Below are 26,946 nucleotides of genomic sequence, written 5' to 3' on the forward strand. Positions count from 1 at the left end.
GTAAATGCCATTTTCCAACCACAGGAGCAGGCATCTGACAGAAAATACGAATATCAGCGCGGCTGCTATTTCATCCCAGGTGAAAGGTAGACACCGTGAAGGGCTCCTCGCAGAGGGCGGGGGTCGGCAGCTTCTTGATGCAGTCCCTGGTTCATCAGCAGGCCCGCATTGCTGTCGAGAAAGGAGGAGATTGGTGCTTCTCATCGCTAGTTGGTCCCATGGCAACCAAAGCTCTCCAGACTCGGTCAGTTAGGAGCATAGGTGGGGGCGGTCAGGCTACTGTGTCCTGTTCGTTAATGGACATTCCTGGTAACTTTCCTCTGATTCTTGACAGCAATTTCATAATATGTTTCAGTGGAGCACCTGGGCCCTTTCCCGCCACATCAGAGTTCTGCGCATCTACAGAGCATCTTATTCATCACTCAACTCACACGCTTCACTGATGGCTCACTGACGTCCCTTTGTCTAGACTCACACAGTCACAATCAGGGTTGGATTGGGATCAAATAGGCCTGGTCAACCTCAAAAAAAGAAGTGGCCCACATTTGCAGATTGTGCCTTTTCACAAAAAACTACCTCTGTGTTTTAAGTATAATGAAAAGAAGGAGGGGGTTCTCTAAAAGAGGCATGTTTTCTTAAATTCACTGAGATAAAAAGGAAATGTAAATCTCATCAGGACAAATTGTGCACGGATTAGTTCACAATGGTGAGCCACACCTGAATGTAAGTAAGGCCACTTCTGCTCGGGCCCCGTGCCCCTGCTCAATCTGCATTCGTTAATAGGACGGCCCAGCGAGACACTGAGAATGACACCTCTGCCCTGCTGGCAAAAGGGTGGTAATAAAGGCCCATCTGCCTCCAGAAAGCCCACTCAGGCCCCCACTAGGCCGCTGGCAGCATCTGAACAGCACAGACACAGCACAAATTTGCCCCCACGCTGTCCACAAAAGAGGCTCACAGCTGCAACTCCGATACTGGCCCATTGCCCGAGTGCCCGCCTTACCAATCCAACCCTGGTCACACTCCAGGGGAGTCGCCTTCATTCCTTGCATCACAGGTCACATACTCTTTAATGGAGCCTCACTCATTCCACAACCATTGTTTTTATTTGCCTCAGCAGAGCCCCGCTAATTCTTAACATCACTGGTCTCTTGAACCTCACATCACGAGTCTCATACACATCACTTGAGTCTCACTCATTCCTCACCCCACTCATCCTCAAACACTTCCTTGGAGCCTCACTCATTTCTCAGCATTGACCTCATATACCTTAGTGCAATCTCACGCTTTCTTTCGAAATATTGATACACAACAGTTGGGTTCACACACTCCCCGCATCACTAGCCTCTCACACTTTAATGTAGCTTAACTGATCTCCAGTACTCCCACTTATTCCTCATCACTGGCAACAGTAGATCTCACACTGTCCCCAAATCACTGACCTCTTGCACGTCAATGATGTCTCCCTGATACACCCCATCTAAACTCATCCAAATATGCCGAGTCCCACCTTTTCTCACATTGTTGACCTTATGCAATTCTGTTTGGGGCTACCCAATTCCTTCGATCACTGACTTTGCACACTTCAATAGAGCCTAACATATTACCCCAGTGCCAACCTCACACACTCAGTCGTGGTCCTACCGTTCCCTCGATCACTGGCTTTGCACACACCAATGAAGTTTCACGCATTCCACTACCACTGGCTTCATAACCCTCAATGGAGTCTCATTCATTTAGCCATCAATAGCCGTATATCAATGAATTCATTCTCTCACATTCTCCTTCACTAGCCTAGGACATTCAATGGAGTCTCCTCCTTTCCCAAATCTTTGGCCCGATACACTTCAGTGCAGTCTGCGTAATTCCTTGCATCTCTGGGCTCCCATATATCTGCAAGGGTTGTCTCATTTTCCACATCAGTAGTCTCAGACTTAAGATTCTTTCTGTATAGGATTATGATGTATAAAAAGAATCACTGGAACTACACTATTCTGCAGCATTGGCGTTTTTTTACGCATAATTATGGATTTTCCACATTTCCCTCGTAGCCCATCATCTGCTGCATAATCTACAGATTTTTACAGAAAACTATTTCGGGCTGATACGGGGCAAAAGTTACTAAAAAATTGACATTGTTTTCCCACGCAGTGAAAGGCCCTTTGAAAAGGTCGGCTGGTCATCTTTCAATTGCTTTCAATTGCTTATTGCTGTATTTGGTTGTTGAACTGCTACTAATGAGGTGACATATTTTCCCATACAGTGTTACCATGTATAGAAATTACAAAATAATGAAGTAATACTATCACACATTTGGCTGCAGTGCACCATATAATTTGCCTTTTCTTGCCACTTGATATAGTGATCCTTCCTACATAATTCCAGTGAAGTGGGGCATAAATATCTTTTTTCATAATTTGGTGGCTTGAGCATATGTAAATTATGTATAATGATCAAAGCTTTAAAATCTGTTCTAACTTTGATTGGCAACCAATGCAAGCTTTGGAAAAGGGAAATATATATTTGTGTCCTTGACACAGCCCTTACTACAGAATTCTGTAATCCTTACAGTTTCTTCCTCCTGGCAGTGTTAATCAATAAGGCATTACAATAACCAGTTTGGGATTCTACAAGGGCCAACATACTACAGGCCTCTGGACTACTAAAACACAGTTGTGAGTTCTGTGTCACAGTTTCCAATAGTAAGGTCAAGATGCTACTGTCCGATTGACATATTTATCCAAAGACATGGTAGAATCAATTAAACCCACTGGGTTTTTGTTTTAGCTTACTGAGAGATGTCGTCACATGAAAGCAAATTTAAAGGCATTTAAACTCCAACAATTCAGATTAATCTTGTCTTGAAGCCTAGCAGACAAAGATGTGAAGACCAGTGGATCTTGGTGTGGGCAGCTACTCAGCTTGAATAGTACCTGAGTCTTCTGTGCAGTTATAATAGTGTATTCCGAGGGTCTCTAGACGTTTGTTCCAGAGTAACATGTCAATAAGAGCCCTTTGGAACCCCGTAGATGACTAATGCTTCAGAGAAGGATTCCAGGCCCACACAACCTCTAGTCTATTATACAACAAAAAGGAACAGAACATGTGTGTAGTCTGTTCTGACACCTTCACCCCAACACCATTCCAACAAGCATAGGCTAAGCCAATAGGTCTCACCAATGCAAGAGCTATTTGCTTTGCCAATGTGTTTTGCCACGTTGTACACCAGCATGATTGCTGTTCAGCATAGGTAAAAGTTAGTGGCGCAGGAGAGAGGGGAGTGTTGTGGAGTGCCATGAGTGTTATGAGTGGCATAGAGTGGTGTGGAGTAGCATGGACTGACATGGAAAAGCGTAGAGTGGAGAAGAGTAGAGATGTACAGAGTGTCATGGAATGGCGTAGAGTGGAGTGGAATGTCATAGAGTGGGGTGGCGTAGAGTGTTGTGGAGTGTCATGCAGGGAGTAGAGTGGAGTAGGGTGGAAGGGCGTAGAGTGGTGTGGTGTAGAGTGGAGTAGAGTGTCATAAAGTAAAGTAGAGTGTCGTAGAGTTGGGAGGCATAGAGTGGCATAGAGTGGAGTGGCACTGAGTAGAGAAAAGTGGTGTGGAGTGGCATAGAAGGAGTTCCATAGAGAAGAGTAGCCTGTTGTAGAGTAGAGTGTTGTAGAGTAGAGTGTCATAAAGTAAATTGACATAGAATAGAGAAGAGTGGCATATAATGAAGTGGCACAAAGTATTGTGGAGTGTCGTGGAGGGAGTAGAGTGTCAGAGCGAAGTTGAATGGAGGGGCATAGAGTGGAGAGGAGTGTTGTGTGGGGCATAGAGGGTCATAGAGAGAGTTGTGGAGTAGAGTGTTGTGGTGTAGAGTGGAGTAGAGTGTTGTAGAATGCAATGGCATAGAGTGGAGTGTCGTAAAATACAGTGGAAAAGAGTGTTGTAGAGTTGAGTGTTGTTAAATGTTGTAAAGTCGAGTAGCATATAGTGGAGTGGTAATGAGTGGAGTACAGTTTTATAGAGTGTTGTATAGTGAAGCAGAGTGGAGTAAAGTGTTGTAGAGTGGAGTAAAGTTTCATAGAGTGGAGTGATGCAGAGTGAAGTGGCATAGAGTGGAGTGGTGAGGCATAGAGCTGCTTAAAGTGTCATAGAGTGGAGTGTCCTAGAGTAACGTGGCATGCAGTGTAATGACTTGCAGTGGAGGAGCGTAGAGAGGAGGGGTGTAAAGTGGATGGCTGTGGGATGGAGGGCCGTAGAGTGAAGGGGCGTGTCATACAATAGGATGGTGTGTCGCATGGTGGCATATACTGGAGTGGCATAGAGTAGAGAGATGTACAGTGGAGAAGAATGTCGTAGAGTGGAGTGTTATAGAGTGTCGTGAAATGGAGTGGCATAAAGTGGAGTGGCATAGAGTGTAGTAGTGGGGTAGAGATGAGTGGAGTAATGTGTCAGAGTAGAGGAGAGCAAAGTGGTGTGAAGTGGCATAGAGGGAGCTGCGTAGAGTGTCATAGAGTGGAGCGGCATGGAGTGGTGTAGAGTGGAGTGGCATAGAATGGAGTAGTGGTGTAATGTGTCAGAGTAGATTGGAGTAAAGTGGCGAGGTGTAGAGTCAGTTACGTAGAGTGTTGCAGAGTGGAGTAGAGTGTTGTAGAGTGGCATACGGTGGAGTAGAGTGCTGTAGAGTGGAGTGGCATAGAGGGGAGTAAAGTGTCAAAGTAGAGGGCAGTGGCATAGAGTGGAGTGACGTACAATGGAGTGTCATAAACTGACATAAAATGGGGGAAATGTCACAGAGTGGAGTGTCGTACAGTGGAGGAGCACAGAGAGGTCGAATGGAGGGGCGTAGAGTAGAGGAGCATGCCGGAAAGTAGAGTGGAGTGTTGTAGAGTGACAGAGTGGGGGGCATAGACTGGAGTGCAGTCGAGTGGAGTGGCGTAGTGTGGAGATGTGTGTCATAGAGTAGAGTGGAGTAGCATGTCGTAGAGTAGAGAGGCATGTCATAGAGTGCAGTGGTATGTCACAGAGTGGAGTGTCGCAGAATGGAGTAGATTGGCAATGAGTGGCGAAGAGAGGAGGGACTTAGCGTGGAACAGAATGTTATAGAGTGAAGTGGTGTAGAGTGGAGTAGCATAGTTTGGAGTATGAAATGGTGTGGTAGCCTTTACTTTCACAGCAAGATTGCCATATAAATCCTCTCACTTTGAAGTCAGGGAAAGAAAAGTAAACATCAAGCTCCCTAGGAAGACAGTGCCTGACATTTGACCTCTATATTTGAATTGTGAGAAAGTGCCACCTTTCTTGCATGGTATGCCCCCATATTTTGCTGAATTGCTGAATGTACTTTGACTGAGCGTGCCCTGGACTCCTGCCGATCAGGTGCCCAGGGCCTATGTCCCTTCCCTAAAAACATAAAACCCAAATTGGCAAACCCTGGCCAAATGTCAGCCCCTGGTAAATGGTACCCTAGGTACCCAGGGCCTTGTGACCAGGGAAGGCCTCTAAGGGCTGCAGCACTCATTGTGCCACCCTTAGAGGCCCTGTACCCTAACACACACACACTGCCCTTGCAGGCTGAGTGTCTGGGTACAGGACAAAACAAAGAGTCAACATGGCACACATCCCTGTGTGCCATGCTCACCACCTACACTGCCCTGGCATACATCAGCCACCCCCTAGCTGGGTGCCCTATGCCAGTGGTGTGGGCACATGAGCAGGAGACCTGGGCCCCTACAGTACCCAGGTCCATTCCTGGGCGCTGTAAGTGCAGTGCTGCGATTTAAGAGTACATGGTGCTGAGAGCTCATCAAACACAAACTCCACAGCACCATAATGGCAATACTGAAGACTGAGAAGTTTGGTATCAAACTTCGCAGCACATTAAACCCGCACTGATGCCAGTGTGGGATTTAATGTACCAAGCATCGCAGAGGGCATCTTAGAGATGCCCCCTGAAACCTAACCTACAATCCACGTCTGGTCTGAGAGGCTGCCTAGGCTGCCACACAGCAGACATGTTGCTGGACCCCTGGGTAGGAGAGCCCCTGCTCTCCTGGGCCTGCAACAATGCACATCCTGGGCGAGGTGCTAAATCTCCTCCCCCAGGATGGGCAGGGGGAAGCTTCAAAGGCATGCCGCCTCTGTGAGCTTCCCCAGGCCCCTGCAACCCCCCACTCTGGCGGGAAGCTTTGGCCGGAAACCCCAAATAAGGACAGGGGATGTGCCAGCCTGCCAACCCCACCCCTCAGGTGGGGGAGGCGAGGTGAAGCACATCTCCGGGCTCTCGCCATCTTCAAGATGGGGAGCCCTACCCTATCAGAACTAGGCTACTGCCCCCCTCTCACAGGAGAGAGGCAGGATAGGGGGTGTACCCACCCCAGGACAGGGGCCCATTGCTCCCTGCCCTTCTCCTACCTGTAACACCCCTAAATCTAGTATTTAGGGGCACCCTGAACCTTCCTTCCCCAGATTCCAGATTCAAAAACTACATAGGGCAACAGTGACTGGCTTTTTCCTGAAATTTCTTCAAAGTGTGGAGTTTTCAAAACTTAAAATATTCACCAAAAGGGGGGGAGGAGCCAAGATGGCGACCGGAGCAGACGCTTGAGCGCCTGGCTCCGTCGGCCCTTGGCCTCGGACTATCATCCTGATCCCTATCCTTGCCGATTTTCGAGGTGCAACGTGTGCGACGACGCGCTGACCGCGCCGCCGCTTTCCCGGAGTCTTAGCCCGCCCGGATGCCGGAGTTCTTGGTGCCTTTGTTCCCCGCACTGGACCCCTGCTCTACTGTGGCCTTGGCCGGCCCCCTGGAAGCGTCGCAGTCACCGGACCCGCTGGTGCAAATCTGAGCCCCGCGGTCCCGATCCCGCCTCACGCCACGGACTGTCGCCAGAAGACCCGGGGGAGAGACGCCCGGACACCTCCTGCACCCTGCACCTGACGGGCTGGAGCTAGAGGGTAAGCCCCGGCGTGGCGGGTCTCCTCCCCACTCTGTGGACCGCGCTGTGGAAGGCTGCAGACCCCCTTCTTCTATGGCCTAGTCGGCTGCAAAGAGAGCCCGAGGGAGGGGAAGCGACTGTTGGCTTTCACCTGTTGCGGCGCAGACCTGTTGGGAATTGCCTCCTTGTCACGATTCCCCCCTGGCCACGGTACCGTTTAGCGGTAAAACATGGCACTGATTGCCTGCTCGCTGCTGGGGGGTGATGCTCCGGTCTCGCCCGCTGCCCGCTTCGCCCTCCCTCTACCAGACTCCAGCTCCCCAGTGCCGCCCCGGACTGCTGCCGCTGTGGGGGCGCAGCTTCCGCTGACATACGGCTCTATTCTGGCTGCCCTGCGGGACTTTCGTCTGCAATTGTGTGTCGGCTTGCAAACGCTAAGTGAGCGGTTCGACTCTATACTGTCTGCTGCGGGTCGTGAGCGCCCCGTTTGTGATCAACAAGACGTGAGTCTGCTAGTGCTTTGGTCCTCCTGCGGGGACGCAACGACTGGGTATAATGGTGCTACACTGGGGTCTGCATTTGGCTTTTCCGGCACCCAGGATCAATCGCTCTCCTGCTCAATGGCGGATACTTTGTTTCCCCGGTCATTGCTGCCTGCTTTGTTGTTGCCTGCCTCACCGTGCCCGCAGGAGTATCCAGCTGAGCTACACCTGACGCCCCCGAGGAACCGTTCACGGTGGCCTACGGCTCCTTTTATGTGGAACTCCTGTACTTTGCAGGCCAGGTCTGGATTGTATATGGTGTGCAAGGGGACCTCGATAGATGATCGGCGGCCATTTTGTGACTCTACTTCTCCATCTTCTTCCAAGCGGCCATATTGTCTTTGTCTGTTTGGGATGCGGGGCCTTCACGAGGGGGCGGGTCTAATCTTAAGCCCGCGATCGGGCCAGGGCTAGATTACTTTATGTCGTCATGGTTTCACGGACGGGCTGGACTGGGACTGGAATTGTTTGCATATGTTGTGCGCACTCGTCGCGATCTGCCTGCCTTCATTTCCTTGTTGTTACATGCTATCTTCACACGACCGCCTTTGGGTGTAGTGGGGTTTCAGTGTGTGGAGGCTTGGTTGGCCGGTGGTGTCGGGCGCTCCGAGGTTACGTGGGCTCCTCCCCGCCTTCTTTCTTCTTTCTTCTCTTAGTTACTTTACTCTATTCCTACTTTCTCTCTCGTCTATATTTCGGGTTCATTGGGCGACAGGCACTATGCTGGGGGGGGGGCAGGCCGTAGCCTCCGCATTGGTGTAGGGTGGGGGGGTAATTTACTGTTTCTTTTTAGTCTATGGGCCTCTTTCTTTCATGTCTCTGCGCTATACTTGTTTCGATTCGGGGTCCGGGTGTGGGGTGGATTGAGTGGGGGCGGCTTTTAGGGGGTGCGTATTTACTAATGTGATGATCCTGTTATCTAACTGCATCGCCTTACTGTATGAGATTTTCTATGGCTGTTTTAATGATGTTGCTGCTCTCCCGTGTATGAAGCCATCTCGCGGACTCGAATCTCCTTGTTTCTATCCTTTACTGACTTTTTTTTCTCGATAAAATTATTTTGAAAACCTTAAAATTAACCTTCACTTCTCCTTCCCCTGGTGTCAAGGATCCCTCCAGTGTATGAATCCTGAATCGTTGCTAATCTTGATCATTGATGCACAGGGGATGTACTGTTTGTCTCTGTGCTCAACCGTATTGTGGCCGGCCTGATGGTTGTAGGCCCGTATTTGTTCTTTTCCTATGCACAAATAAAGGTTTTTAAAAAAAAAAAAAAAAAAAAAAATATTCACCAAAAATCAGCCGAGTAACGAAAACGAAAATACTCGCCTGCTATTAGGTGAGCTCCCAGTGCTGGATCTTGGTGCCCAGCACTGACTCTGAAAAATACTTAGAACTGTACTTACCAGTAACCCAATTTTCTCCCATAGGAAATCATTGACTGTTTTTCTGTGAAATTTCTTCTAAGTGACAAGTTCTGCAAACTTTAAATAGTCTTTAAAAATAGTATACTTTCTGAAAACTTGATTACTTACCCGTTTTGGATAAAGGTCCCAGTACTGAGTCTAGGCACCCAGTACTGGATTACAAAAGTAACGAGAACATACTATACCTGCAACTTGAATCTTCTTCCATAGGGAATCATTGACTGTTTTCTATGACATTACTTCTAAGTGTCAACTTTTAAAATAGTAAAATATTATTAAAAATCCTAGTAGTAACCAAGTCGACTTTTATCACTTGTTTCTGAGTACTGTCCCAGGACTGAATCTAGGATCCAGTCCTGGAATCCCAAAAGTAATCCTGAAAGTAATCTATTGCAAATAACTTGAAACTTCCATTGAACTCAATGCATTGTTGTGTTTAAAACTGTGTTGCCTATTGCAACAACGTGTAACTTTCTTCAAAAGCCAATTGCCTATTGCAAAAGTATTTATATAAAGCATCTCATCCTGAGAAAGTATATTTGAATTCCTATTGTTGGTTCTAAAAAAAAACAGACATATATTTTTTATATAAACCATTGGCCTAGAGTTCAGTTATTGAGTGTATGAAATCATTTTGCTGACTGAGTGTGTACAACAAATGCTTTACAATGTCCTCTGATACTGCCTTACTGCTCGACCAAGCTACCACTTTAGAGAGTAAGGTTATATCTAACTTTAGCCTCTGCCAAACCTCTGGGGACTGTGGACTCTGTACACCCTGTACCTATTTGGGAACAGTATATACATGAATGCACAGCAAATGTGATACGATAAGAACAAGATTTAAAGGCCTCTTTACAGAAAGCAAGCAGTCTTGGCAAAATACAGTAAATAGGATTTGATCCACTGGATGGATTAACTCAAGCTAAACAGCCTAAAACAAATAAAGCCAGCAAATAAAAAGAACGCAACTATCAGTTACAAAACACAAAGCCAATAGGCAGAATCCATTACCAGGGAAGTTTTCAGAATGTTCACAAGAAGTCTTTAGCAAACTAGCCTGCTGCGCTGTTCAGTCGGCTGTCTTCTAAAAGGTAATAGGGAGTAAGGAGAATATGTGGTAATTGCTACAAATGGGGCTGCAAGTTTTAGCAAGATAGCTTCTCTATTGTCAATGGATTCCTAAACAGAAGATTGGACATCTAGCACTTCTGTTTCCACATGGCTGTTGTACCTAAAGCCTGACAGATGATCGTCCAGTATATGCAAAGGATGATGGCAGCTTTCTCCAGGAGTTTTAGGTGATGTGATATTATAGAGACAGGCCGATTGGGTTAGCAATCCTTCTTGGCTTGAGCGTTTTTTAACTAATAAAGTCATCCAATCCTGTCATGAAGCGTCAGGAACAGAGTACATTCAGAAGCAACTCTTAATAAATTCCATGTCAGCAGGCATTAGGTTTGGCACATATTCCATGTTAATGGAAGATGGACCGGGACCCCCTTGGTAAGTTGATGTTCAGTGCTTTAATGATGTCCATTCTCTCTTCATAAGTTAAGTCATTCAATTTAAAGATATAGTTATCTTAGAATCTAATTGGTACACGATAAAAGACCCTATACAAATGAGTGTGTCTCCCAGGGTCTCCTTTAGGCCTGGTTAAAGGTACTGCCTCCATTCAGGCCTAAATACTTCCACCACCCACCATCTGCTGTCATGACCTTAGTGTTAATTGATTTTGACTATATGCTGGCAAGTCATGGCTGGAGGATGGCAGGCGGTGGTGAACATAAAACTGGAGGTGCAAGCACCACCATGCTGATGTTCCTGTATTCTTTGTAGGGTTGCCTTGAGGAAATCTGTTGTCAGATCTATGCTAGAGGGCTTTAGGAACAAGGAATTTCCCAGTGATTCTTATATTCCAGGGGTTCACTGTGCCAGTAATCCCAAGGATTACCTTGATGGGATGCGCAATCAGCCTCTCACGAAAGAGACACTGCACGCATGTGCTAATTACATTGCCTTGACAGCTAGGTGGCCAATGTCTGACATCACACACATCAGTATCCTTCTTGCCTATGATTCATAGCACAACAACATTTGAATGTTCTAAGATGAGACCCATGAATGGATGTGTATCGTAACGTAGGAGCCGTTTGGAAGTTTGCATTGTAAGGAATAAATGGCCTGTTTTCAATCTACTCCAGGTGCAGAAAGAGCTGTGTCCTTCCTCTTCATCGACCATGAATCTAGACTTTAGAAGAAGCATTTTCTTCCACTTGATGCTTCAGGTGCAGCTGTCTTTTCAAGTGCAGCAGAGCCAACATAGCAACAATTGGGGAGCATTTCCAAGACCTAATTTCCTGAAGGGTGTCTCAATCCTTCCTACCGATGCTCAAGTGACCAGATTCCTGACTACAGAGACACCAGCAAGGTAAAGGCCCTTCCACCCCATCTCTCATTTCATCTCTTCCATCTCTGATCAGTTCCATCTCCTATTGGCTCCTTCGCTCCTGACTATGAATCAGACTCTTCAATATGGACTTATGATGACTGTCATTTTACTTTGTAGCTGTCTCTCACTCTTGTGTCTTAAGCTAAAGGTTATTGGGACACTGCTGTCTCATGAGCACTGTACCTTACATTAATAGCTTCACAGTGGGTAATGCATCTGTTTTGGATAGTCTATGAAGAATACCATTGTGTAACATGGCCACAAAGTAGATAACACTATGTCAAGTTACATCAGCAATCAGTCGTTGGTCCAAACCACTCTGGTGGCAGCCCACCCTCATGCGACGAACTTGCCGCTTTCTTCTCGGAGAAATAAAGACTCATCTCCACTGACCTCGCCTCCAAGATGGCTCTATTGCCTTCTTCTAGTGCCGCCTCCCCCTTGACCCCTCTGAAAAGCGCAAATCGACCACCAAGAACACCAAGAACAATGCGTCATGGGGCACTTTTACCCCATTTAGTGAAAATGACATCCACAATATTCTTCAGAATATCAATCCTTCCAACCACTTCAGTGACCCGTTGCCCCCGACCATCTTCAAAGAACTCAAGGATGCACTCCTCCCAATCTGGACAATGATTGTAAATGCTTCTCAATCACAAGGCACGACCCACAATTGCCTAAAAGCAGGCCAGGTATCACCTATTCTAAAGAAACCTAACGCTGACAAATCTGATCTCAATAACTTCCGCCCCATTTCCAACATCCCCACCCTAGCGAAACTTCTAGTAAAATGTGTTCAATCCCAACTTTGTGCTCACATAGAGACCTACCAACTCCTATACCAGCATCAATCCAGATTTAGGAAGGTGCACAGCACCAAATCGGCTCTCACTCACGTTATGGATAACCAGTGCTTAATTTGTGCCTGTGCTTTCCGGTGCTAGGCACCGGCACTTATTTCTCAGGGCCGGGTCTACTGCACGGGGCGGCTTCCACACTATTCGTAAATAAAAGAAAAACCCACGGAATTTCTTTCATGAAAGGCTCCGTGGTGGTGCTTAGTTTCAGGTAGCACGTAACCTGAAACTTGTTTTTTAGCACTGTAAAAGCGGATGCAGCTGCGCATATGTGAGCCTGGGTGAGAGTGTACTGGCCCTGGAGGCACAAGGCAGTTTTGTGTCATCAGGATGGTGACAAAACTGGATCCCGTGTGGACCCCCGGTTCTGGGCCCTTCTGAGGCCCCTGCTGTGCTATGTTCTCCAGGACTCTTAGGCCCTCCTCAAGCCATGGCTGCCCGAGCCCTGCTCCTTTCTCTGGGGCCGCCATAGCAGCAGGGGTGGGGCGGCAACTCCCACCAGACACTCCGGGGCTGCTTTCACTTTCAGTTCTGGGCGTGGCCTCCACTTTGAAGAATGGAGTACTGCGAGCTTCAAGGCTGTGTGAGGGGGTCCTGGACCTGACCCCCGGGACCAGCCAGCCCTCTCCCCGAAGAGGCTGCAACTCAACCAGAGCTGAAGGCACAGGTGCTGTGGCCGATGCCCGAGGCCTGCAGGGAGCACTACATGTCCCTAGTGCTGAGTGAGGCGCTACAGAGATGGAAGGACCTGGAGGCCGTGGATGCTGATGGTGAGTTAAGGGGGTGAACCACGCACCGACTGGGAGTCTGGGGTGAGCGAGGGAAACTTTGTTTACAAGCATTAGTTAGATAAGTGGGGGTGGGCAGGGTTGTCATTTAGGGCCGAGGGGGGGCAGTGGGGTCCCCTAGCTCTAGCTGCTAATGTGTGCTCATGCCAGAGCCACAAAGTGCCAGAGAAGAGAACGGAACCCAGTTGTGGAGAAATACACTGATTATATTGAAAACTGTAGGAGAAAATATCTGTAACAAAAGGTTGTTTTGTTTCAGAAATGGTTGTCCCAAACAACATTTTAGAGGTAAACTATTCCCACCAAAACCGTTGTCGTCTGTTGAAGAGAACAATTTTTCAAAGTGCAAAAGTTTGTCGGCAGAGCCTGGAAAGCTGCTCGCTCTGGACAATGTTAAAACAGTTTAACCAGTGTTGAAATTGAAGAAACGTTACTCCTTGAAGCCGTAAATTGGGATGGTCAGGGTGTGGCAACGAAAACGGGGTAGGTTCAAAAAGCATCCTGACCGGTCAATTTATACATTCATTTTATTTTTTAATCTTTTTCCACAAGGGAATTGACAATAAAATGAAATGTGACAGTGAATGTGAATGTGAGCACCATTAATTCTATCACAGCAGCCCCCTTGCATAGATGGTCACAGGTCTTTCAGTTTCTATGGGTCAAAGCATGGTAACTAAGAGGAACTGACGCCCAGGCCCAGAAGCAAGAAGGCCCCCTGGTTCACCGACGAACTCAAGGACTCCAAGAAGGCCTGCCGCACCCTCGAGAAGGCCTGGCGCCTCGACAAGACCACCGACAACAGAACCGCCCTCAAACTCGCCACCCGCAGACATCATCAGCTCATCCGCACCACCAAGAAGAAATCTTTGAAGGAACGACTGGACAAGAACGCCCATGACAGCAAGGAGCTCTTCAACATCGTCAAGGAGTTCTCCAACCCCAGCGCCGGCAACAACGACATCACCCCCTCGCAGGACCTCTGCGACTCCCTCGCCTCGTACTTCCACCGCAAGATCGCCGACATCCACAACAGTTTCGGCGCTCCACCCCCGCACCCATCGACCGAACCTACACACCCCGCCGCTATCCTCCAGACATGGACCAAAGTGGCCACCGAAGACACGACACGCATGATGAACACCATCCACTCCGGATCTCCGACCGACCCATGCCCCCACCATGTCTTCAACAAGGCCGCCTCTACCATCGCACCTCACCTCCGAGACATCCTCAACGCCTCCTTCGACACAGCCACCTTCCCGGAGAGCTGGAAGCACGCCGAGCTCAGCGCACTACTGAAAAAACCAACAGCGGACCCGACCGACCTCAAGAACTTCCGCCCAATCTCGCTCCTTCCATTCCCTGCCAAAGTCATCGAGAAGGTCGTCAACAAGCAGCTGGCCGCCTTCCTCGAGACGAACGGATCCCTCGACCCATCGCAATCCGGATTCAGAGCCAACCACAGTACCGAGACCGCCCTCATCGCAGCCACCGATGACATCCGAGCCCTGCTCGACAAAGGTGAAACAGCGGCACTCATCCTCCTTGACCTCTCCGCAGCATTTGACACGGTCTGCCACCGCACCCTAGTCCAACGCCTCAATGACACCGGCATCCAGGGGACTGCTCTGGAATGGATCATCTCATTCCTCTCCGGCAGAACACAGAGAGTACGCCTCCCTCCGTTCCGCTCTGAGGCCACCGAAGTCATCTGCGGCGTCCCGCAAGGATCGTCGCTCAGCCCCACTCTCTTCAACATCTACATGAAACCCCTCGCTGCCATCGCACGCCAACACAACCTCAACATCATTTCCTACGCCGATGACACCCAGCTGATTCTCTCCCTCACCAGAGACCCCGACACCGCCAAAGCCGACCTACACGAAGGGATGAAAGATGTCGCCGAATGGATGAACATCAGCCGCCTGAAGTTGAACACGGACAAGACAGAAGTCCTCATCCTGGGACCGTCGCCCTCCGCATGGGACGACTCCTGGTGGCCCCCGGCCCTGGGCACCGCACCCAAGCCAACGGACCACGCACGCAACCTGGGCGTCATCCTGGACTCCTCCCTATCGATGACCAGACAAGTCAACGCTGTCTCCTCATCTTGCTTCCACAACCTCCGCATGCTCCGCAAGATCTTCAGATGGATCCCGACCGAGACCAGGAAGACTGTCACCCAGGCCCTCGTCACCAGCAGACTAGACTACGGAAACACCCTCTACGCCGGCACTACAGCCAAGCTTCTGAAAAGACTTCAGCGTATCCAGAACGCCTCCGCCCGTCTCATCCTGGACGCCCCCCGACGCAGCCACATCTCGAGCCACCTGAGAGACCTGCACTGGCTCCCTGTCAACAAGAGGATCACGTTCAGACTCCTCACCCACGCACACAAATCCCTCCACGACCTGGGCCCAAGGTACCTCAACGACCGCCTGACTTTCTACACGCCCACCCGACAGCTACGATCCGCAAACCTCGCCCTCGCCGCCGTCCCTCGCATCCAGAGAGCCACCGCCGGAGGAAGATCCTTCTCCTACCTAGCGGCCAAGACATGGAACTCCCTGCCCGTCCACCTGCGGCTGACCCAGGACCACTTCGCCTTCAGGAAGCAGCTCAAGACCTGGCTGTTCGAGCAGTAGCAGACCCCCTCCCCCAAGCGCCTTGAGACCCTTCCGGGTGAGTAGTGCGCGCTATAAATTCCATGATTGATTGATTGATTGATTGATTGATAGGTCTCGCGCACGTGGGATCTATTTCTTTGTCAATGTTTTTTTAGTGGTGTGTTGCATTGTGGTGTGGTATGCAATGGCATGTCATTCCATAGTGTTGTATGATATGGCCTGTCATTGTATAGTATAGTATGTGAGCAGTGTGCCTGTATGAGTGCAGGTTGACTTGTGTGCCTGCATGAGTGCAGGGTGACTTGTGTGGCTGTATGAGTGCATGGTGAGTGGTGTGCTTGTTTGAGTGCAGGGTGAGTGGTGTGCCTGTATGAGTGCTGGGTGAGTGGTGTGCTTGTGTGAGTGCAGGGTGAATGGTGTGCGTGTCTGAGTGCAGCGTGAGTGGTGTGCCTGTATGAGTGCAGTTTGACTTGTGTGCCTGTGTGAGTGCAGGGTGTGTGATGTGCCTGTATGACTGCAGGCTGAGTGGTGTGCCTGTATGCATGCTTAGTGGTGTGCCTGCATGAGTGTAGGGTGAGTGGTGTGCCTCTTTGAATGCCAGGTGAGCACTGTGCCTGTATGAGTGCAGGGTGAGCACTGTGCCTATATGAGTGTAGGGTGAGCAGTGTGCCTGTATGTGTGAAGCGTGAGGAGTGTGTCTGTATGTGTGCAGGGTGAGCAGTTTGCCTGTATGAATGCATGGTGAGCTATATGAGTGCGCGGTGAGCACTGTGCCTGTATGAGTGTTGGGTGAGCGGTTTGCCTGTATGTGTGCAGAGTGAGTGGTGTGTGTGTGTGTATGTGTGCAGGGTGAGGGGTGTGTGTGTGTATGTGTGCAGGGTGAGGGGTGTACCTGTATGAGTGCAGGGTGAGCACTGTGCCTGTATGAGTGCAGGGTGAGCGGTTTGCCTGTATAAGTGATGTAGAATCACTGTGCCTGTATGAGTGCAGGGGGAGTGATACACCTTTATGAGTGCAGGGTGAAGACCGTGCCTTTCTGAGTGCGGGGTGAAGACTGTGCCTGGGTGAGCGATGTGCCTGTATGACTGCAGGCTGAGTGCTGCACCTTCAAGACTGCAGGGTGAGCACTGTGCCTGTATGAGTGCAGGGTGAGCACAGGGCCTGTGTGAATACAGGGTGAATGATCTAACCAGAAGCCTGCAAAGATGAACATTTCTGACTCTGTATGTTCAGTTTACAGACCTCCTTTATTTGCGCTGTAATGCCTGAGTAATTTGCACCTCTGAAAAGTGCCATTTTCAGATACCACAGCATTACATACTGTGCATATTATGGGTCTGCATTGTATACTCCAGACATATTTTTGACATTGCATTTTACATGGGCCTATGTTATATGCCCATTTTGGAGACCTGATATATGCATATAATCAGAGGTTTTAGATGTCTATGTTGAGCATATGACAGGATTAAATGATGGAGAGGTGTGGCTCACTGGTTAGAGGCGGCAGACCCGTAAGCAGAGGACGGCCCGGGACCAGGGTTCAATTCCCGACGCGGCAGGGTCGTGGACCAGGGTCAGCGGGCTCGATAATTCCCGCCTCGGTGCCTACTCCAGTCAGGGACCACACTCGGCAACTCTGGGCATTAGCTTGCCTCATCTTCACAACGGCCTCCCCAGACCGCAGGGGATGCTTGGTCGCACCTTAGAGATACCCATTAGGGACCATCTCTCAGGGTGAGCCAGGACGGGTTCCCCAGTGGTCGAAGCGCGGAGATACTCCTCCGGGAGTCGATTCTAGCGCTATATAAACCCACAATTAAATTAAATTAAATGATGTGCGTAAATCAGTTACAGGTCGTTCATATGCCAGAGAGGTGCATAATGTGCATCTAGCAGGGTCCAATATATTCTTCATGTGATAGATGCCTTCATATTGGGCTTGATCCTCTGAACTCTATCATGTCATATATCCTTTGACAACAAAATGTACACATATTAGAGGTGAATTCACCAAATTATCAGAGCAAAATAATTGAGAGGTGTGTAAGGTGTGGTAAGGTCTTTTACTACTAGACTGGTCCGGGGCAGTTTAGAGTGTTATTTGAAGATCAAGCCTGGGAGACACAAAATACAACAGAAGTAGATAGTCATTTCAGCATTACCTTGGACTCGGGGCTTTCATGGTCAGAAAGGTTCATTATCTTTGGTTCCAAAAGTCAAGACATCCAGTCTCTTTTGCAGTTTTGCCTTGATTTTATTAAGATATCTTTCCCAGGGACCTGGTAAACCAACACTTGTCAACCATCATATTGCCGAGGTAGGAATTCCGGTGGGTATTACATCTGGCTTTCAGTGCCAGTTGAGGATGTGGGTGGAGCCAACTGAATAAGTGGGTTAAGCCAGTAAAGGAAGTGGGTGGAGCTATGGAAAGTGGGTGTGGCCTCCTACAAAAATTTGAGTACCTGGACTTAATATTTTACAAATTAAGCACTGTGGATAACATTTTAACCATGCTTGACCAAAACAAATCCTGCCTCCTGATCCTCCTTGACCTTTCCTCCGCATTCGAAACGGTTAATCATGACAACCTCCTATCCATCCTGCAAAACAGAATGGGTTTCACTGATCAAGTGCTACAATGGTACTCGTCTATCCTACATCACAGATCACAAAGAGTCAAGGCTAACCACTCGCACTCCCAGTCGTCTCCTGAACTCATGAGGGTCCTCCAGGGGTCCGCTCTATCTCCTACCCTCTTCAACCTTTTCCTGGAACCTCTCGCTAACTCATTAAACTCCATGAACATTCTCTTCCACATGTATGCAGACGACACACAACTCTATTTGAAAATCTCATCCCCGGAAAACATCATCTCTCTCAACACCACCCTAACGTCTATTCAAAACTGGTTAACGGAGAGCCATTTCCTGCTTAACACTTCCAAAACGGAATTCCTGCTCATCTCCCCCCCCCCCCCCCGAACCACATCCCCAAGCTAGACCTATGGTTGAGTCACCTCACTGCTTTCAACTGCACTCCTCTCATCATAGACTAGCCAAATCTCTCGAAGTCACCATGGACAAGCACCTGAACATGAAAAATCATATCAGCAATGCATGTAAGGGAGCAAACCACTTGATGAGGTCACTCAGAAATAGCAAACCTTTCCTTCCACTAAAAGATTTTAAGCAGGTGGTCCAAGCGCTTGTCTTGCGAGGCCAGACTACGGCAGTGCTACCCTCTGTGACCTTCCCAAATATGTCCTGGCTCCACTAAGATCATCACTGAACGTGGCAGCTAGACTGGCCACAGGCACTAAACGATACGAACATATATCCCCAGTCCTAAAATCTCTCAGATGGATGCCCTACGAAGCACGAATTCAGTTAAAGATTGCCGTTCTGGCGCACAAAGCCCTTCACTTCAATACTCCCAGGTACCTTGTGCAAAAACTTGAACTATCCTGTGGGTTAAGAGCCTCAAGAAGTGCCACTAACTTCCTCTTGAAACCACTCATCCTTAACAAAAAAATAACTTGTCACTGAGCCTTCTCCGGTGCTGCCCCAAAGATATGGAGCTCTCTTCCACCAGAAGTACGCAGAATCTCTTCAATGACGGCTTTCAAATTGGAAGCCAAACGATTCCTAATGAACAAATCTTACCCTAAGAGGGATAGGCTCACTTGCCGGCTTACACCTGTTTATTGTATTACCCTTCTGGGCGCAATTGTCCTGCATTCTGTGACCATTCATGTATTTTTTTTTTCTCTACCTGATGTTGATATTGCATTTATGTTCTTCCTTCCATCATATTGTAAAGCGCTCTGATATCCTTCGGGATCTTGTTCGCGCTATATAATACTTTATAAATAAATAAATAAATAAATCTGTGCTGTGGTTGGGCAAGGAAGGGTGTCTGTGCTTGTGGTGATGGAGGAGTTCTGTTTGAAGGCAATATGTTTCCCACCCACCTAAAGTGGGTGGGAAACATATTTAGGTGTCACTGACTGACAAGCCAAACCCTGTTGCAAAATACAATTTTGCCACACCTCCACTGACCCTGTTGCCAAGAATGTAGCATTGACATCAACAGCACAGCCCGCCACAAGCACCCACAGTCAGTTGGGATCCAGTGCATCTTTGCTACTCAAGTAGTCAGAAATCTGGAAGCCAGCAGACGTGCTTGAATTCCCATTTAACAAAAAGCCTAAGCCTTCAAACAGAACTCCTCCATCAGCACAAACACAGACAGCCTTCCTCGCCCAACTGCAAGCAGGCAAGCAGGGAATGAAGGGTGGGGTAGCCGGTAATTGGGAATGAGAGAGGCTACAATGTTCCCATTTGCTACAAAACAGAGATATTTCCCCCATGCAGTAAACCTACTGAAAAGATATATCTTAGAATGTACACAATCAGCAGGTCAGCTCTACAGGGAGGTACAAAGAGTGCCTGGACTCATTATATAAAGATCTCCATGTCTGCATGATTAGCTAATAATAACTTGTTTTATATATAATGGTATGCAACATAGCTTCCTCAGATGGATGGAAGGCAAACTTAGCCCAGCCGGAATCCAAACCTATGATCCTTAGGTCATATAAGATATGAGTAGAGAATGTTTGCTTCCCACATCAAAGATCTTACCACTTCTTCCATAATGTGGCATTTCCACGAGGAGGGGAGGCTTTGCTCTTGTCGGGGTAATCCAGTGACAGCTGCTAGCTATGCAGAGTGGTGGGCAAATGTGTGATGGGTACATACGGGCAAAACTACATTAGCTAAATTCATGCCGACATGCACTGCATAATCGTTTTAAAGTTAAAATATTTACTGCCACTAAGCGCTGGTTCAAAAAAGACAACCAGATTCGACAGGCAAAAGTTCATGACATGTCTACCTTTCGGCACATGCTGTTCAGTGTGAGGAACAGAGAGAAATAGGCGCTGCGACTGGAGACATGAGGAGGAGTCTTCATGACTTCAAGGCTTTGGTACTAGGACAACCTAGATAGGGACATTAGGAAGAAGAGAGACAATTAGAGTTCATGAATGAGAAACATATTCAGCAAATTACCACAAATCTAATAGCACTGGGCGCCAAGAAGCCAGACAATGGCAGACATTGCGCTTTATAAATACCCACAAACATAAGATAATACGCAAGAAACAGAAGCATGTCAGAATAGTTACTGTGAACTTGCAACATGGTTGTGATATTCCAGCAGGTCATCGCTGCACAGGTAACTGGAGATGCATAGGTCCAAGACTAGGATGCTGTGGGTGCACTCCAGTAGAAACATGACTTTTACCAGACAGCATAGACCGCAGTTTCATTGAAGAAGGGAAACCGTCTCTCCTCTTAGCGAGGGGAATTCATCAGCATTCTGACGAAAGAAGCCAGCACAGAGTCATGAAAGACTAGAAGCAGAGCGCCGACATGTAAAATAGAAGACCTGCTCTTCGAAGACATATTTCTAATCTAATAAAGACGCTAGAAATAAAGAGTCCAGCACGTGTTGCCTTGCTACGAGGACAACTGACTGTACCTTTACGAGCTCTAATTTTGTACAAATGATAAGCTCCATATTTAGTTTCCTAGGAACTAGGGGTGGGGAAGAATTCCGCTCCGCTGGCGGAGTTCGCAGAGTTTTGCCCACTCCGCGTAGAGTTCTGCAAAACTTCACAAAGTGACATGGAGCAGAGTTTTTTCTCTTGCACGGCTCACCAACGTTAAGCTGGCAAGCAAGAAAAATTGCACGCTAGACCTCCTCACAGTGAGATTTCTCAATGCAGGTGGTCACGGCAGGTCACGACCGCTCGCATTGAGAAATGTGCCATTCGTGTTGAGGCAGCTGTCACTCAAGTACAATATCTACTCGAGCAGCAGAAAGAAGCAGCGCTCTCTGGAGCGATGCGTAGTGCCATTCGCTGTGATTTTACAGCACAGGACAAACTCCCAGTGCTAAAAATCAATGCGAGCAGTGCAACTTACCACACTACGCTGCTCATGGAACTCCGCGGAGTCCCTCAGTGACCCAGAAGGCATATGTTTACAGGGGAAAACCCAAGCCACACACCGGACAGCAGATAGAAAATGTGACTGAAGCACATTAGCGATTCCGAGCTTTTTCGCGCTGAGTGAGGAAGCCATTAATTTTGCATTCCCTCTTTAATCTTATCCATCGTAATAAAGCAGTTGCTTGAAAATCAATAGTGGGTAGACGGAGAATTGCCTTTTTGGTCTGTGTCCACCTTTAACTGAATGTAGCCCTCTAATCTGTCAACCACACTGCACTTCAGACACAAGGAAAGGACCTGGGTCGGCGGCAGTAACTCAGAGTACACGTTGACAAGGCAAATAGATGTAGCAACATTTTCAGTAACTGGAAGTGCTTTTTCATTGGCTGGCGTGTTTGTGTGAAAGCGGTTGTGTGTAAATGCTAGATTGAGGTAATGGTTGAATAAAAGAGTGAGTAAATGAGTGCATAAATAGATACAAGTGTGAGGTAGTGCATTGGTGATGGACGAGTCAGTGAGAGCATGGTTGAATCAATGGGAAAGTGAGAAAATGGGTGAATATATGAATTAATAGATGGGTGAAGGGCCTATTCATCCACCCAGACTTATGTATTTTTTCCAGTCCTTCCAGCCACACTCTCACTCATACTCCTCTCCCCATCAACCCACAAATTCACGTACTCCTCCTTCCAACAATGTATATCTCACACCATCCATGTAGGCATTCATTTATTAACCCATATCCATGACTTATTCTAGCCAATTATGTATCCAGCCACACCTATGCACTATTGTACATCCATTACCCATCCACCTGTGTTTGCATGCATGCCTGTATTCATGTAGTCTGATTTGTATGTGTACCTCCATGTACATAGTATGTGTTTGCCCCTCTCTGTGTGTCATTTGTATGTAAAAAGGTGTCTGTATATTTGTCTGTGAGTGCTTTATTGGTTGCAAGTGTGTATTGGTGTTTCAGTGGGTTTCTGTGGATTCGTGTATGCATGTATGTCTGTTTGTCGGTGTTCACTGGTGCTGTGGTGATTGAAATGTCCTCTGCATAGCTCGGTAAAGCATGCACTCATGTCATGAGTTCATCTGCAGTGTGTTTCTGCTGAATTTAGATTTTTCATTTCACCACACATGACAACCAAGCGTGTGCGCTAAGGCATTCCTGTGAAAAGGCATGGGACTCAGAGCACGGCTCTGTGGTCTGGAGGGACACACCCAGTATGTGCGAGGCAAAAGCCAGCGAAAAGGTCACACAGTGATTAGCACACGTGTTTTAAACCGCCCAATGAAAGAAGATGAGCGGGCATGTAAAGGGGTCAAAAGGAAGGGCACAGGACCCTTGGTCATAATTGACCCTCGTCATGGTCCAGGGTTCCAGGGTTGGCATCATTGACAACCAACCCTCCTTCCAGTTTGGGCTTAGACCTGCTAACCTACATCCTGCTAGAAGTACTGCTTGGAAGAACTTTGAGGGAAGGAACCCACTCACCTAAATCGGAGACGGGTGCTGGAGATAGCTCTATATGAGAATATTGCACAGAACAGGCATCCACAGCCCAGCACCCAAGAAAGGTGGAAATGTGCAGGAGGGATTAGAACCTTATAACAATCATCAGGGAATCCAGGGGAGGTTCAGCCTTCCAAGATCTTAGGTGAGCTCCCTTTATCCCTGGTTCCCCACATGCCCCTAATTACCCCACTTGGGCCTCAAACATGCTCAGTCCTCTCTTCTGTCCTGAAGGTGTAATGAAGCTGTAGCTAGTGTGAAGAATAATCAAGCCCTGTGGCAACGTTCACACGGCTGCATCAGCCACATACATCCCGTGTAGTTGTGCTGCCTGCAGCCTGTTCTTATTGAACTGTGAATGGTGGCTACACAATGAGTAGGCCTGGGCAGAATTTCAATTATGCCAGAGTCATTTTGTCAATTGCGTGTTACTCTTTGACACATCACTACTGATAATAATGCATTTGCACTCACTTGAGTAATTAAGAGTAATTTGGGGGGAACAAATCCTACTGGAAAAGCACATTTGGTGAGCGTGATTAGCCACGCGCGCTTTCTATTCATGTTCTGTTTAATTTGGCACTATTTCTCATTGCAAAATGTATCCTTGCATGCATTTTAAATGCAAGGGTGCATTTTGTGCCAAGAAAATAGTGCTAAATGCTGGGAGCAGGTTGCGGAAAATCATACCCCAAGTAGGTATGAGCGAGTGGCTGCCTGCTCTTGCTATTCATGTTCTCTTGCATTTAGTGCTATTTCCTAACTCGAAATGCATCCTTGCAACCATCTTATATGTGAGGGGGCATTTTTGTGCTATAAAAAATAGTGTTAAATTCAGAATTACTCTTTGCATGTAATTCTGTGTAAACGTGTCGAATTTTGGGGAATTGTGCATGATTATGCTACACAAACTTTTTGCGAGTTAGTCCCATCCCTAATAATGAGCACACACTGAGTTCTCCCAGTGCTCACCTCCTCTTGTGCCTGACGATCCTTATAAACAGTAGATATATAATGGTGGAAGGGAGGAAGGAATAATATTAAACTGGCAGCCCATCATCCCCAAGGTAAGCTACTTATATCATTATAAAGCAGGATGTCACCGATCAGCTTTCAACAGGGACCCTATCCTTTTCCCAACTAAAGCGCTTTACATGAGCACCACTTGCATTACAGATGGACACATCAATTTTTTGTTAGGCATGGGGCGGCTGAAGGGTGACATATATAAGAAGATCCTTGTAACAGCTGCTTGGTTGCACCTTTAGTTTCACATCAGTTTCTCATCACTGTGTCTCGACACCTCCCTCTCTTTTCCCAAGGTCCACCACTGTTGCACCATTGATTTATTTGGTCCCATTTTGGGTGGCAATTTACTTGGGCCAGAGAGAATCCCAAGGGGAGTTCAGAGGACCTGGGGGCTCCAGCATTTGTGGCAGTCCCCCCGTGTAACATTCTCGAAGCCAGGCATCTCCTCTTACTCCTTTCACCCGGCCCGTGCACTGACCCAGCTCGAAGTGTAGGTGGTCTTTGACCACACGTGTGCAAGAGGGTGAGGCTGCATCTGGAAGAGCCCTGACCACCCCAAACAAACTGAGTTGAAGTTGGCATGTGAAGAAGCAGAGATGTATTTGACCGAAGGAGTTTGCCTCAACCCTGAGAGATTACTCACTGGGACACGTTTATCACAAATAGGCTTCTCTGAACTATAATGGGACCATTGAGGACCTAGATATGTGTATGTTCTGAAGCTAATTCTTACACGTGACAGTGTTACTGTTTGTAGAATTAAAAGTGTTTGAGCGTTGGGCTATTGAACACTGTTATGCACACTGAGTGTCTAGCTCACACAGCCTCCTCCTGTAAGCCTTGGACCGCTCTTCTAGCTATCCTAGGTGGAGTTCTGTTTTGGGTCCAATATCTCAGAGGCTCTGAGCATTTAGAGAGAAATGGTACAATTAACAATATTGATGCCCAGTAACTATTTTGTGCCCTAAGCCTCCCACGGGTGCTTATACCAACCATGGCCAAAAATGCCGAACTTGCTATCTCACATTTCCTCTATCATAAGATGTCTAAATCAAAGTCTCAGCAAAAAAGTGGAGAGAGGGAGACAGACAGTGATCAATCTTGTTCTGTTTGGTGGCTCCGCATACTCGTTAGCACAGATCCAGGTTGTAGTAAAATATGCAGAAGATAGAGGATTGAGGGCAGGGTGGTTAAAAAATCACAAGTCCAACTACATCAGGTATGAAGCCGCTGGTGGCACCTGATTCTATCCTTATTCTTTCTTAATGGTGGCAATGCAAATAAAACCCAATACACATGAACGTGCATAGTTGTCATGTGGCTCCATATCTCGTGGGGCACATCATGTCAGCTTCCAGCCCTACAAGCAGGTGGGTACAGCTCCCAGGGTGGGAAGGACTGTAGGCTAAATGCCGGGGCGGGCTATCTGTGTCCCTGTGGACACGGAGCCACGTGGAGCCATGCATGTCTCTCCTCTTCTCAGACGGAAATGTTGTTAATATTCTCCCTTGTTATTACTAAGCAAACTTCTGCTCTTCATCTAAATTAACATCAAGGAATTATTGTATTTGCCTTGAGAGCAGGCCTGAACAGGCCGCAGCGGGCATCGGAGGTTTTCCCGGGAGGCTGGAGGGGTGGGGACCGGTTTTGTCACTGGGGACCGGTTTTGTCACTGGGGGTCGGTTTTGCATTGGTGCTGCAATATCAGCCCCCGGTAACAAAAGCATCAGTGCTTCACCCTTGCACCTTGGGGCTGTTCCCCTGCTTCCTTTGGGGCTGGTCTGACAACATTGCAAGTGCTGCGTTGGGTTCCCAGTCCGGCCCTGCTTGAGAGGTTGGATGTAAGCTTCGAGTAGCTCAGCTGGTAGGTCCAGTGATCCCTTTGAATATTGGTACTTTAAATCCTCTATAATTTGAAAAACAAAACTACAAGTATCAGAATGGGGAGTACGTTCTAGGGCTGTACGACCTTCTCATGCCCCACATGATATTATTATTGCTGTCTGGTTCTTACATAGTGCACAGTCTGTGGGCCCTTGGGAGATCTAAACTAGTGAGAAAGGCTGGAAAAAATAAAAGCACACACCAAAGTGAGATACTTGACTTTGTTATATATAGTGTCTATTTATTTAGCAGCTTTACATGGAATTCTTGAGTCAAAGAGAGTATAAGGGTGCTTTATAGGGAAACCTTTTGGAGATTACATTGTAACTAACAGGTGTGCCACTTGAGCACGCACAGTTAATGTAACAAGGAAAAGCCCCCAGAGCAGCACATACATCAGCAGAGATGAGCCTTTGTTCTGGTAGATGATGATAAGATGACGGCCTTGTTGCTTCCTGAGTATTACAATTCACCTTTCTTCTCTGTCTGCCCACTGTGTTGTAGTTAGTTTTCTACAGCAGTAGGGGCTATTATTATAAATCTTGAGTGTTCGGGGGAGCTGGTATTATATAGTCCCATGTCTATGTCTGTGACCAGCAATCCTGGTTTTAGGTTTTAAAAATCTGGCTGCCCTATCCCTCTGTCTCCCTTTGGGAGCAGTGGCATAGTCTGCCATGGTCTGCTTCGGCAGAGGTGAATGTCTCTGGTGCCATCCAGATGCTGCTGGTGTTGCCGGATTACAGCAGCGCTTATGGGTTACTGGAGCTTGCCTTGCATCGACCTCTGTTGGGACATGACAAGCTAATGCTTCAAGATCCTACAAGCGTGATGGGGAAAAAAGGACTTCTTTCCACATACCGCTTTTG

At 47.8% G+C, this 26,946-nt stretch overlaps 1 protein-coding gene across 1 annotated transcript in view; it reads left to right on the forward strand.

The window, feature by feature from the left end:
• Window positions 1-26,946, forward strand: part of LOC146810636 (protein NDNF-like) — a 75,452-nt gene that overhangs the window by 16,825 nt on the left and 31,681 nt on the right. Inside the window, exon 2 of the mRNA XM_085617694.1 lies at window positions 11,104-11,330. Coding sequence (XP_085473820.1) covers window positions 11,140-11,330 — 191 coding nt within the window. The 5' untranslated portion in view covers window positions 11,104-11,139. The remainder of the gene's footprint in view (window positions 1-11,103; window positions 11,331-26,946) is intronic.

The sequence above is a fragment of the Triturus cristatus genome, chromosome 7 (genome assembly GCF_964204655.1).
Source record: "Triturus cristatus chromosome 7, aTriCri1.1, whole genome shotgun sequence".
In the NCBI taxonomy this organism is placed as follows: domain Eukaryota; kingdom Metazoa; phylum Chordata; class Amphibia; order Caudata; family Salamandridae; genus Triturus; species Triturus cristatus.